The sequence below is a fragment of the Pholis gunnellus genome (genome assembly GCF_910591455.1).
Source record: "Pholis gunnellus genome assembly, chromosome: 5".
NCBI classification, from domain to species: Eukaryota; Metazoa; Chordata; class Actinopteri; order Perciformes; family Pholidae; genus Pholis; species Pholis gunnellus.
Window position 1 is genome coordinate 4849479 of NC_136531.1, and position 13951 is coordinate 4863429.

General features: G+C 42.7%; 1 protein-coding gene across 1 annotated transcript in view; it reads left to right on the forward strand.

The window, feature by feature from the left end:
- kcnh1b (potassium voltage-gated channel, subfamily H (eag-related), member 1b) overlaps positions 1-13951 on the forward strand; it is a gene marked incomplete at its 5' end in the record, with an annotated part of 37594 nt that overhangs the window by 17347 nt on the left and 6296 nt on the right. Inside the window, 3 exons of the mRNA XM_079158688.1 lie at positions 8013-8212; positions 8339-8591; positions 12698-12894. Coding sequence (XP_079014814.1) covers positions 8013-8212; positions 8339-8591; positions 12698-12894 — 650 coding nt within the window. The remainder of the gene's footprint in view (positions 1-8012; positions 8213-8338; positions 8592-12697; positions 12895-13951) is intronic.

Genomic DNA, 13951 nt, shown 5'->3' on the forward strand with positions numbered 1-13951 from the left:
ATGTCCCCTGTGACTGTTATACTTATATATGTTATATAATTTGTTTATTTTCACTCTTGCATTAATGTAAAAGCAGGATTGTACTGTTGTAGTTGTGAGCTCATTTTGAACTAATACCTAATGATTATCTTCATTATGGATTCATCTGCTGATTATTTTCTCCATTAATCGATTTATTGTTTGTAAAAAATAGTTAAAAAAATAGTGAGAAATTACGACACAATTAGTCCAAAAGTGACGCCTTCTCAATGTTTGTTTAGTCTGATTCCAAACTTCAACATTATTACTACTACATTACAGTTATTAACATTATTAAAAGAAATAGCAGCACATTTTCACATTTGTTAAGCTGGAACCATGACATGACTCAAACCATATGACTTTACTTTTCTGTCCATCAACTAATTGGTTAATTGTTTCAGCTGTGCTTTCATGTGTTTTGTGTGCAAAAATCAAAGTTCGTAAAGTAACTAGAGCTGTCTAAAGCAGTCCTTAAATAAACTTAACTTATTATATATATCGCACCGCTGGTGGACGTGAATGTGGACATGTTACAGATTCACCTCCGACTCGCTCTGTCTCATCATCAGCAGAGATCCGTGTAGAAACGTTCCGGAAGCAGCTTCTCCATTTCAACCGGAAAAAAAACGTCACCGGCAGCAGCTCATATCAGCTGTCGCTGATCGTGAGAGTAACTTGATAACAGGCCAAAATTAAACTTGGCTGTTGTCCGGTTAAAGTGCTCTCTGCGAGCCGGTGTCTGTGTGCTTCAAAGACTGTGAATGAGGGAAGAGGCTCCACTCTGTATCACCGCTGTACAACCGCGAGTGTGTCTGTGGTTCCAACAAATCCAACAGAGTGAGACGTCTTCTCTCCGGTGGACCGCGTCACGTCAGTTTCAGGAGCTACAGTTAAAAGTTTTAATGAGCAGTGACCGGAAGCATTATGTTTTCAGAGTTGTCCGTCCGTCCACACGATATCTCACGAAGGTCTTGAGGGAATTTCTTCAAACTTGGCACAAACGTGCACTTTTCTAAATGATGAGCAGATTCAAAATTTGGCGTCAAAGATAAAAGGTCACTGTGACGATAATGCAATCTTGGACCATAACTCAAGAATTGATGTGCTAAATATGACAGATTCAAATGATGAAGTGATGACATTTTTTGACAGACGTGGATGTAAACTGCAACTTGACTGGCTGGCGGAGGCGTTCCGCTGCGAGGCGGTATTTGTAGTTCATATCGGATCAATAATTTCAGCCTTTAAACACCTTCTGTAGAGTCAGACAGGGACCAGGAATCAGAGTGACTCACTCTATCCAGGGATTTAGTAATCTGTGCTGTGATCCGTCTGCGTGTAAATAATACATGAGTTGTTTTTACCAACTTCCTCACAATGTGTTATTTATGTTGGTGTTAACACACAGGAATCATCATTCTCATAGCTCCAACCTTTAAAGCACACAGACATAAACAAGTGTGTGAGTTTACATGAAGGACCTTGTTCAACCTCCAGACGTCGGGGGCCGTGTCCTCCATCCCTCTCTCCGCGGCAAATTCAACGTCACTTCCCACAATCCCTCTGTACACAGACGGAGGAGAGGAAACGTAAGAATCAGACCGGTCTGTCAATAATTTATTGATGGTGGACTCAGTCGTCCGACACACAAAGACTCAGATTTACAGACTCGGATAAAACTCACACTGACTCTGCAGATCAGATCACTCTTTTGTTTTCATTTTAACTGCCGTTTAAATGTTGAGGAAAGTGTTTTATGTAGATATTTAGAATCATCGGTGTATAAGCGAGGGGTGTAACGGTACACCGCAGTCACGGTTCGGTACAGCAGGAATAGAAGGACAGTAACAGACGGACATTAATGTAAGTGTCAAAGACGGACAAATCATCTGCTGTGCTGAAGTAACATACATAACATAAACTATTTTCATTTTCAGAATAAGGAACATTTCAAACACTTCTGTATTACACTGAACGAACGCTGAGGCAACATGTCACAATAGACTGTAAAACTGAAAAGCATCTCTTATGAAACTGAAAATACTAAATACAGGTTGCTTTTTCCTCGTCACACTGATCGGAATTTTCCAATTTCCATACCCGAAGTCACGCTGACACGTCACCCTTGCCTTACACATGACTCTCTCTGATTGGGTCTTCCAGCTCCGGCGTTTATTTCTGCCTGTATCTGCAGAGACCCTCCCCTCTGCCTGCGTCTTCTCCTCTCTTCTTATTTTGCTGCGTTCGAGGCGTTTCTGGACACACTGCTGTGAGTCGCTATCGGCTCGTCAATTTGACCCGAGCCGACGCACGGGGCTGTGGTTGGAGCTGTGGGTGTGTTTGATTGTGCTTTGGAGTGAACAACGCAGTGTAACACTCCGAAAATAACATTTTATTTCTCTGATTCATTGATTTATTCTCGCTGATGCCGCTCCCTCTCTTCACACAACCACTGCTGCTCTGTCTGTGTTTACAAAGTGCAACCGACAACACTACATAGCATACCTCTAAAAAGCATCAGAACACATTCATGACTCGGATTGATTCGTTGTTGCTGTTTTTAAAGAGCAATGTTTCCACTATCTGTTATCTGAACCCTGTTTGGTTTTTATTGAATCTCTGTTTGGCCTGCCTCTTTTGAAATCAATGCTGAACGCTTTAGAATTGTAGCACAGAGTCGGTGGCACCAGACAATAGAAACATGACATGTAACCTTAATCCCTGACCACTTTGACTTGTTTTAAAAAAACATCTGCCGTGGTGGGCAGGCGACCTGATGCTCGCCAGCGGCTTGCAGATTCAGAGAGGCCTGTCTGGTGTCCTAGCAGACGGACGGCCTCAGCGGCAGCAGTTGTTTCCTCGGAGATGTGATGGGGGCTGACACGGTGCGCTCTGCCGCGGTGGAGTTCCACACTGAAATATTAACTGGACTGTCGGATCAGCTGGACTCAAGTCCTCCCTGCTGTCTGCACACATCCTCAGCTGCTCAGCACGACGCCTGATTCGGCCTGAGAGCTGGAGGTGACTGATCAGCTCTGCACTGTATTATCAGACGTGAACGTGTGTCTGAGCCGTGTGGTAACTTCAGCTGTCAACAGCTTTACCCGCCGCAGTAGAGAAGAAATTAATTCGGATCACTCCGTTTACTGAGAGGTATGAGGCTCCTTATACACCTGATTGGAATTAATTGGAAACCCCCAAAATACTGTCTAGAAACAAAATGAACAAAGACTTTAATCTCCTACATTCTTAGAAGGCCTGCGTACTTCCTCTCTGTCCTGCCAGCTGTGTGGTCGGTAACATTGTTCCGTCTGTCCACCACTTTGGACCAAAACGAGATTTCTTCAGCAGCTACCGGCCACGAAACTTGACTCGGATCTTAGTCCTCAGAGGATGGACCCTGATGGTTTTGGCCACTCTCACCACTTTAGTGCCGCCGTCACAAGAAACATGAAGAAATCCCTCAGAAACTGCTGGTCAGAGTTATACTATATTTTCTGACGATATTCAGGATCCCAAGAGGATGAACATCGAATCAATAACTTGAGATGTCCTGATCAAATTCCCGCTCTCCCAAGGATGAACTCTTTACATTTTGATGACCCAATGATTTTTCCTGTAGCGCTACCCTCAAGAAACAAACCTTTGTTTTGTTTTGCGTTCTTCTCCGTTACATTTGTCAGTTGTTAAACTGGTTGTCAATGGTAGTCATGGTACTTAATAATTACAAAAATAATAACAATAAATAAAATTGTAAAATTGTAAAATTGTTAAATTGTAAAATAATAAAATAATAAAATAATAAAATAATAAAATAATAAAATAATAAAATAATAAAATAAAATATTAAAATGCATTGCATTTATAAAGTGCTTTTCATGAACACTTTCCATAACAATAAAATATAGACAACAAATAAACAACATCATATATAAAACACAACACTAATCACAGATTAAAGGCATTTCTAAAAAGGGTGAATTTCGATTTGGGTTTTGAAAGTGGACGGATTCTCAGCAGTCTCTCGGATGTGTTTGGGAAGAGAGAAGGGGCAGCGATGGAGATGCCCCGTCACCACAGGTCTGGTGCTTGGTCCTGAGTGCTGGAGACAGGAGGTTGGCATCAGAGGAGTGGAGGTGTGGTGGTGGAGCAGGTCGGTGAGATGGGATGGGCCTGTTCTTTGTTTAGTGAGGAGAGAATATTATCAACCAATCACACCTGTGATGTCACGCCGTAATGGAAGACGGACAGTTACTTGTTCGGGCTGCAACAGTTATTTCATTGCCAGTGAGTCCGCTGATTATTGTTTTCAATTAATAGATGACTCGTTTAGTCAAAAATAGTGACAATACCTGTTTCATCTTCTTGGAGTCCATTGTGACATCTCTAAATAACTTGCTAATCCAAAACCCAAAGTTATTTTTACTTAAAAAATGTTGTCAGTTTGAGGTAGAATGTCTTTCACGTTCTCTGTTCTAAGTCTAACTTCTTCTGTTGAAGATCAAACTAGTTTTCCCTCTGAGGAATAATACATTTAATCTAATCTGATATAACAGATGCTAATCCCCTCATTTGAGAAGCCGGTACCAGAGAATCTTTGTCATTTATTACTTTTATTTGTGTTTGCAAAAACTAGTCTACTACTAGAGAATATGTTTTAGGTCTTTTATTGCCTTTAATCGTGTAGCTTTTGCGTGACATTGCCCTGCTCTTCTACTACATTTAAGTTTCTTGTTTTTTTTCCAAAACATGTGAACAGCAGGGTGGACTGTACAAAGATACACAGACAGCTTCTAACAGTAGAGGCAGACAGGCAGTAGTGATGGGCAGACAGACAGTTTTTGGAGGTTTCCCAGAACACTTGGAGGTAAAAGCTTCCCCTCACTGAGTTGGAGGACGAAGAGCTTTTAATGTTGACAATTTGTCTCCTTCATAGGAAGCTGCCGTCGCCTCGTGTCACATCGTTAGTCTTCCTCTCGTTGACCTCTCCGCCTTCATCGTCAATCATCACCTCCAACCAGCGTCACTCGTCTCTCACTTCAAACAGAACAGACGGACACTTTTATAAACCTGCAATAGAGGTTACGGTACATTCATTTGTAAATGACACAGGATGTATGATTCATGAATAACATTATTTAAATGAAATGAGGAGGTCGCAGAGTGTCCAGCGAAAGTAAACCTCTGACCCAGTTTGACTTCCTGTGTGTGAGTGTTGAGCTCTGACAGTTTGTCCCTCTGGGGCTCATGTAGAGAGGCACTGCTCTGAGGCTGTATTGAGGGAGCGCTGCAGTCTGGGTAAACCTTTTTGTTTCCTATTTAGATTCATGAGGAACACTGAAGGAAGCTGAGTATGGATTAACCCCCCCCCCCCCCCCCCCCCTCTTGTCAGCTTCCTGGCCCACAAAAAGTGCCGCTGGAGGCTGATGGGAAACAGTTGCTATGACAGCCAGCATCCTGGATCCAGGATGAGAGTTTGGGGTCATTAGCATAGCAAGTGTGAGCGCTGTAATGCTCACCGTGACATCAGGATGGGATCTGAGAGGAAGGACAGAAATAGCCGGTCCATTTTATTTCCCCGAGCATCCTCCATCTGCTTTCAGAGAGACCAGACCAAACCAGGAGATTTATTATTATTGATATGATAATGAATGATTATCTCCTGCAGTAAATCTAATTTAAAGTGCTTATTTGTTTCTATATGATGCTTTATCTGCTGAGATCCTTCTTGTTAGATTTCATATTTTCTTTACTTTGTATTAAAGGAAGATTCTGGTTCAGTTCAACCTGCTGAATTTACCCATAGATGAGGCTGTTGTGGCTCTGTGGCTTGTCCTAAATTTGAACTCGCCGCTCGAGATTTGGGGTAAAGGAGGACTCGTGCCAAACGTTTCCAACGCTTTTCACTGAGTCCAACCAAAAGCAAAAGCTTACAAAGTTTACAAAATTTCTCTGGGAACAGAATAATGTGTTTAAACACAAACAGCAGATCAAGACCGTTGTCTAAATTAAAGCTGCAACATTTAAATCAGGAACTATCTGATCAAAGAAAAGTTGACAAGATGATGGAACTGACCAGCTGTTCAATGACACATTTTTGATGAAGATAATAACGAACATGATGGACAACTTGTATAATAAGCAATGGAGGCTAAATTATTGGTGTTCATTAAGGCCAGTTCAAGAAAAACATTGCATATTGTATTTGGTTGGTTTGTTTATTTTATATTATTTGGTTTGTTTGTTTGTTGTTTAACTATCATCATTAGTGTGTGTGCTGTTTCCTTGTACCTGATACACGTCAGTAAATAGAGATTACCGAGTTCTAAAAGTGTTTAGGTGTGAGGAGATCTTTATTGGATTATTATTTGTGTTCCTATCTTTTGCCCAGTAAAATGAAAATAACACAAACACCTCGGCTCTCAGTGGGGAACCTTCGGACCTGGCTCTGGTTCTGGACCTGCTGTTGCGGTGTCAGCGTTAGCTCGGCGCCACCGCTGTGTTGAGACTGCACAGGGACCTTATAAGAAGGTCACAGTGAGTCCTGCGTTGTGATTCGGACACTTTCAGTCGGAGCTGCGTGTTGTCGGCGGGGGGGGTGTTGACAGTGGATGACGGCAGGTTTCTGCTGCTGGTGGACGGCGCCGGCATCGATCCGGTGACCCCGGGTTGCTGACAGGCTGTGAGGGAGGGGTAGCTGAGTCAGGGACGGACTGCAGCAGTTTGTATTGATGAGCTGGAACACGAACAGTTAACAGAGACACACCTGACCGATCATGTCGCCTCTCAGACTGAGACGAGTATTTCAGGGCTGAAGTGATTCAAGTAACAATAACATTTGTTTTTATCCACAGAACTATTTATTTTATCAGTGGACTGCTGCACAGACAGTAACCACCACGAGCTGATGCTGGAGGAAGAATCAAAGACAGGCAATACAAATCTTAGAAACCATCAAAACTTTGGCGGCATTTCAACTTGAATGCTGCATCGGTCACAGCTATTCAACCGTCAGAAGCCCTTAAATGCTGCACGAGTGGAGGAATTGTTGTTGTTTACACCCGTAACAGTGTAAAATAGTCAGGTCATTCCATTTAAATTGTGGATTGTACCTGAAAGTACAGTTCTGCCAAGATTACTTTGTATAGGATATCTCAAGGTTAAATAGCTGTTGGATTGGGTTTTAAAATATTTAAATGAGAGAAGAGACATCAGATGCAGCCATCTTGGTTGTCGCTCCTCTTTGGGGGGTTTTCGTCTCAAAAAACGCTCCACATTAGATAAACTGTTGTGATTTATCCGCTCTGGAACACTGTCCAAAGCGGAGAGGGGACCAACACATCTGCCAGAGAGAATAAAACATGAGCTCGCAGATTTGTCTGGCTCACAGGGAAGCTTGACTCAGCACCATCAGCCACAACCGTTTCCCCTGTAACAGAAGCCTGGAACCTCCCGAGTGCAACATAATCTAAATCCTGAAGACTGGAGTTTGTTAAGAAGGATTTTATGATTTGATGGAATACATTCCTCAAAGTTTTCATTCATGTTTTGGTGACATGTTCAATATAAATGTGGATGTGAAACTTACTCCACACAGCCGTGTGCTGGCTTCAAGGTAATTGAGTTATGTTCAAGTGTAACTTTCACAATACAGGGTTGGTCATTTACTTGGTTTTAAATTATGTGATTGATTGTTGGGGAATTTCAAACACTGGTAATATATTCAGATAACATGTGGAGCTTTGACATTTACATGTTGCTGAACAAAATGTGAAACAACCACAGTCGTTTTCGTTTTGATGTGGAACTTTATAAATAGCAGCAGTTACGCACTAACGGGTTCAAAATAAGGAAGTCATTTTTCAAAAGAGTGCATACTGTCAGCACAGGTTACTGAAAATACAAAACAGACCTAAACATGTTCAAGTGTCTTCATAGTCCTGTCTTACAGATAAAACAAAAACGAAATGTTCTTTGCTTCTTGTTACCAGCGCTGCTGTACGCAACCATCTTCGGTAACGTCACCACCATCTTCCAGCAGATGTACGCCAACACCAACCGCTACCACGAGATGCTCAACAGCGTGAGAGACTTCCTCAAACTGTACCAGGTCCCCAAAGGCCTCAGCGAGAGGGTGATGGACTACATCGTGTCCACCTGGTCCATGTCCAGAGGCATCGACACTGACAAGGTAACACTTCGCCACCCTGTTCGGTTTCTCCACAGAGGTGATTCACTGTGATGTCACCGCCTCACTGTGTTTGGAGAGCGCATACTACCTTGGTTAGACCTTAGTGTGACCTCCCTTTGTCTGCAGGTGCTGCAGATTTGTCCGAAGGACATGCGAGCGGATATCTGCGTCCACCTCAACAGGAAGGTGTTCAAGGAACACCCGGCGTTTCGGCTGGCCAGCGATGGCTGCTTGCGAGCCCTCGCCATGGAGTTCCAGACCGTCCACAGTGCGCCGGGCGACCTCATCTTCCACGCCGGAGAGAGCATAGACAGCCTCTGCTTTGTGGTGTCGGGGTCACTGGAGGTCATCCAGGACGACGAGGTGGTGGCCATTTTAGGTGAGTTCGGTTCCTCAATGAACGCGAGAAAACGTCTGAACTCTATATAAACATGGTCTCAGTCTATGATGCTGTCTGTATGTATCCTCCGATTTCTCCTTTAGTGATGCTGAGTCAGAGCAGATATACTGATGAGCTGAAACAACAAAATAAGAAATAAAAACATGAGAAAAATGTATTATTAAAAATGATATTGTACAAAAACTCAACAATTTAATCAGAAATTGAACAAAATCAATATAGATTTTTCAACAGTGACAACCAAATTCCTGCTGGCCAACCTCGTGACGTAGTAAAAAATGTTTAAATGTGTAAAATCCAAAATGCAGGACACAATGAAGTACAGCTTCAAACATCAAACAGAAGGTTTGGAGGCTAATTGTCAGCCACGGTGACAGTGAAGGTGTCTTTACTAAGAGACTTCCTGTCAGAAACACAGTCCACTTCTGCCAGTCAGACTCGTCCGTCAACACTTCTCTGAGGGTTATGAAAGCTCCCTCTGCTGGATTAAAATAAACAGTCTTTCAGTCTGGAAGTGAGATGCAGAATTTAAACTGTGTTTTTTGCTGCCTGCTGACACCACCTGACTCCAGGAGGAAACACCTGAGCCCCGAAAACAAAAAAATGGCGAACCCTTCAGAGTCACCTGCCACACAAAGACGCTCCACTGCTCCCTCACTGCATCAAGACCAAAAATGTTTGCTATTTTTTGTCAGCGTGCCGAGGAATCATGCTCCAGGGCTCTCATTAGCAAAGCATCAGTTTTATGCATGAAGTGTTTTCTTTATTTTTAAAACATAAAACATGTTCGTGGTTTCATGAACTGACGGAGGGAGGGAAACAAACAAACTGAAAGATGATGGAGGAAGCAGTTGAGGCGGAGCACGGCTGAACGAACAGCTGTGAGAGTTCTTTTGCAAATCACCCAGCGTGTTCACAAAACCGTTGAGCTCTTTAACTCCCTGATACATATACTACAAATTCTGCTGGCAGTGTGCAGGCAGAGACTCGGCTTTCTGTTTGCATAAAACATCTGTGAGGCTCTGATGATGTCTCATTGTCGGTCTGTTTACAATATCAACAACTCGGATGAAAGGAACCTAATCATCTACTGATCCTCTTGACTTCTCATCCATATTTCTGCTTCAAAGAAATGAATGAATTCCTGTCAGCGCTAACAAGCTAACATTAGCATGAGTTTTACATTTTGGTGAGCTGACATTAGCATGCCAGCTTGCAAAAATCCATTAACCTTATGTGACACTGTCGCAGGTAATAATCACAGGCTGTATATGAGACATGGACATAGTCAACGTTTGGCATTTTGTCCTTTGCCATCTTGGTTTTTTTTGGAGCCAGAAGTGACCGTATTTGGACAAGAGGGTTCGAGTGCGAGTCTGGCCAAGGACTGTTAGCATGACAAATGCTAAGAGACAAGCTTACGCTAGAGCAGGCTAGCTAGCTTAGTTAGCAAGGTGCATCCATTGATATTGATTGGGATGCTAATCTTGGCTACCGAAAACCAGGCTTGTTAGTAATTTAGCATATTAACCCCAGAAAAAGAACATATTCTGCTTTGTAGCTTTCTGACGGCTGAATAAAAGACGGAAATAAAACCTTTTTGGAAATGTTTTTTTCCTTCTGTCGTAGTCGTGTAGATTTCAGAGCTGCGAGGTGATCGACAGAAAATGTCTCTGAAATTATTTTGATAGTCGAATCGTTTCAGAACAGAAATGCGAAACATCCTCTGATTTCTTCCTCTGCTGCAACGAGACGATTTGCTGCTTTTCTTTGTCTTATGTGATAATAAACTGAATATCTTTGGGTTTAGAAGTGTTGGTTGAAGGGATTTGAATCTTACAAATGTGGAGAATTTAAGAATTAAAAGCATTATTTAGTAGAATTTATAGCACCCCTAGTGGTGAATGAAATTGTCACAATGATGAGAATGTAAATTATGTTAAGAGTCACAATATATTTACTTATGGAATGTAATATAGGTTTACAGGATGTTTACTTATAGAAGATATAATATGTTTGCAATAAGTTTACTTGTAGGAGTCTTTTAACATAATCATTGGAAGTGTTGAACCAAAGTACAGTCACATAGTTATGGGGGTTCTGAGCCATGAGGCAGAGACATCAAAGGGGACACAGAGGTGCTGGACAAATGGCCAAGGAAGGAGGAGGAGAACCGGAGACAACTGAAGGGAAGCAGACGGCAGATGGCCATAAAACAGAGAGCACTCCTGGGTAACACCATGCGGCCGCAGGACAGAGGGCAGGTCAGAGGTGATGTCAGAGGTGATGTCACAAGGGGTCCAGCCATTGAGATGAGCAGTGGATCGATGAAGGAGGCGTCAGAGCGATTGGAAGCCAATCACTGACCCCAGAAGACGGCCTTTGTGTTTTACGACAGATTTCGGACACTTTCCGACCATCAAAGGACATAAAAGGACTGTTTGCGAGGACGTGCGCCGGGCCATGGTAGTTCGCTTTGCAGGATCCGACTTGGTCGGGCCTGTGAGGGGAGTTGCACGTGGTCTCTGCTCTCGAGATGCATACTATCGATAGTGTATTATAGATTATAATTGTCATCATCAGTTTACAGTCGTCATTGTTTAATTAAATACTGTTTTGAATTTGGACCGGATCGAGTTACTTTATGATGCGCCTGCGCAGAAAGAAGTAAACACAGCAGCGGCCTTGCGCTTCCTCCACCAGTTTCAGCCTCAACACAAACTATAAATTAAAAAAACTATAAAGTGATATTAATCGAGAAAATAATCAATAATGAAATAATCGTTACCTGCAATCCTAACACATACACTGATAAAACGTTGTATTTCTTTGTGCAGTAAAGTACAGTCTGATCCTGCATTAACATCAGCAGACCAGGAAAAACTCATGTTATTCTAACCTTGCATCATTTCCACATAATTCCAACATGTTTATCCTCTCTGACCTCTGTAGTCAAGTAAATAGAGAGTAAGTAGAATTAACGTTATTGTGTTTCCTGTTTGTAGTGGTTGGTTAACATTTCAAACCAGATACAAACACACAAGGAACAATGAGCGACATATAACATTGGATTGTATGTAGATGTCACTGCCAGTAATCTGTAGACGCTGGAGTTATATTTGGGAGACATTGTAGCACTCAGAAAGCCAGAATTACAACTGAGTGAACTGTTTTTCCCTCTCGGCTGATCGTTATTACAACATGCAGCCTGGGACTCACGGGTCCAGCTGCTGAGACTGAGATGCTGAGAGGAAGTGAGACTGACGGCCTCTCACTGACTTATTTCAGTCCTTTAAATATCTGCTTTTACCTCCAGATAATTACCAGAAGAGAGGTTTTATCAGCAGACTGAATCACCTTCAGTTCCTCTCTGGATAAATATTTAGGTCTCTCAGAAACGCCTCTAGTTTCACATCACATTTAAAGTCCATGTGCTTCGCTTCCTCTTTTCACATTTAGTTTTCTTAAAGCAGCCGCATCGAAGCTCCTCAACACTCCGATGAGAGTGTGTTGTCGCCACAGCGCTCTGCTGCGTCATTAGTGTCAGCGTTCATCATTGTGACCCTCTGATGTGTTGTCATTGATCCGTTTATTCGCCGGAGGAGACGGAGCTTTGCGTTTGTGGAAGATCAAACTGTGAAATGTTTCCCGGCAGAAACGGACTAATCTCACAGAAACACAGAGCAGGTCCTTCTTCAAAGGTGCTTGGAGAAGAGACTGTCACATGTTTCCCAGAGAAAACAAGTTGTTTTGACTTTTAATATTAGATGTTAAATGTTGTTTTCTGCCAAAAAATTACACTTCAGAAATTCTCTGCACACTTTAATTCACCTGTTTCTAATTCAAATGAGGTTTCTAGAAGTGAAATGAAATACATGTTCCTCTGGAAAGGTTGCATTAAGTTGCATTTTGGTGTGTTGGACCATATTAATGGGGCAGATGTACAGTGGAAGGAGATGGTGACTCTCCAGGAGACGTTTCAGATGTTCATGTGGATGATATTTGACTCCCCAGATCTGCTGTTAAAATGTTGCGGCGGTGAGACGATCCGCGACCTACCTGTCCGTCCGTCTGTGTGTCCGCAGGTAAAGGTGACGTGTTCGGCGACGTGTTCTGGAAGGAGATGACGCTGGCGCAGTCCTGCGCCAACGTGCGGGCGTTGACGTACTGCGACCTCCACATCATCAAACGAGACGCGCTGCAGAAAGTTCTGGAGTTTTACTCCGCCTTCGCGAACCACTTCGCCAGGAACCTGGTGCTCACCTACAACCTGAGGAAGAGGGTGAGTCTGCACACCTCCTCACGCCACAGGCTCATTTAACAAAGAGATGTTTTATCTGTAACTACACACTACGGTTGAAAAGTTATGAATCAGATGTTATATTTATTTTTGTCCTCCTTTCGTTAATACATTTTTCAAGAGAGACGAAAACAAATGTATTGATTGCATTTCAGATAGTTCTGGCCCCAAAAGAACAATTTAATAATTCAAACTTCCATTTGATCGATGTCCCCACAGTGTTGCGTGACAGCAGAGAATACTGTTGGAACCTGGATTTTTAATTTGTTTTTCAGTCCAGAAAACCGTCAGAGACCGTCGATCATTATTGAACCACAACGATGCAACTGGGCTCTAAATATTTAGAGAAGCCATTTTTATTTAGGCCCTCTGCAGTCTACTCAGTGTTAGACTGAAGAGGTTTAAAGTGTGACTTCTCAGTATTGTACAGCATTTAAAACTAACACTTCATACAAAATAACATCTGTTTGTAAAAAGGACTTTCTACAAGCTAAAAGCATGAAAGACCATTCAGACTTTTAACTGTGACGAAATAAAAACACCAAACAAATGCTGCTAAGTTCAGACCAAAGAGAACAAAAACCACGTGGACGAACATGAATGTGTGTGGAGCCGACGGTGTTTGAGTCACATGACCTCGGATCGTCTTGCAGCTCGGCGCTGGAGCCGCTCTGTTGTCGTCGGGGTTTTTTTTTTATACTGAAGACTTTACGTAAGCTGCTTTGTTCTCAGCTCGTCGTCCTCCGCAGAGCAGGTGCGTTGTCGGCTAAGCCAGACAGTGTGGAGGTGGATGATGACAGACGGCCGTGTTCACACCTCGACGGATGCAAACACTCTCTGCTCTGTTTAACCCTCCGGTTCAGCTCAGTTAGGCTGAGGGGAAACATGTTAACAGAGGCTTTAAACGCAAATCACCTTAGTATCTAATTAGTCGTGTGATCACGGCGGCCATCCTGTTGTAGGTGAGGGACATGTTGTGTCCCTCTTTACTGCAGTCCCGACAATGAACCGCTGTCTCATGTTAAAACCGGTGTCGACT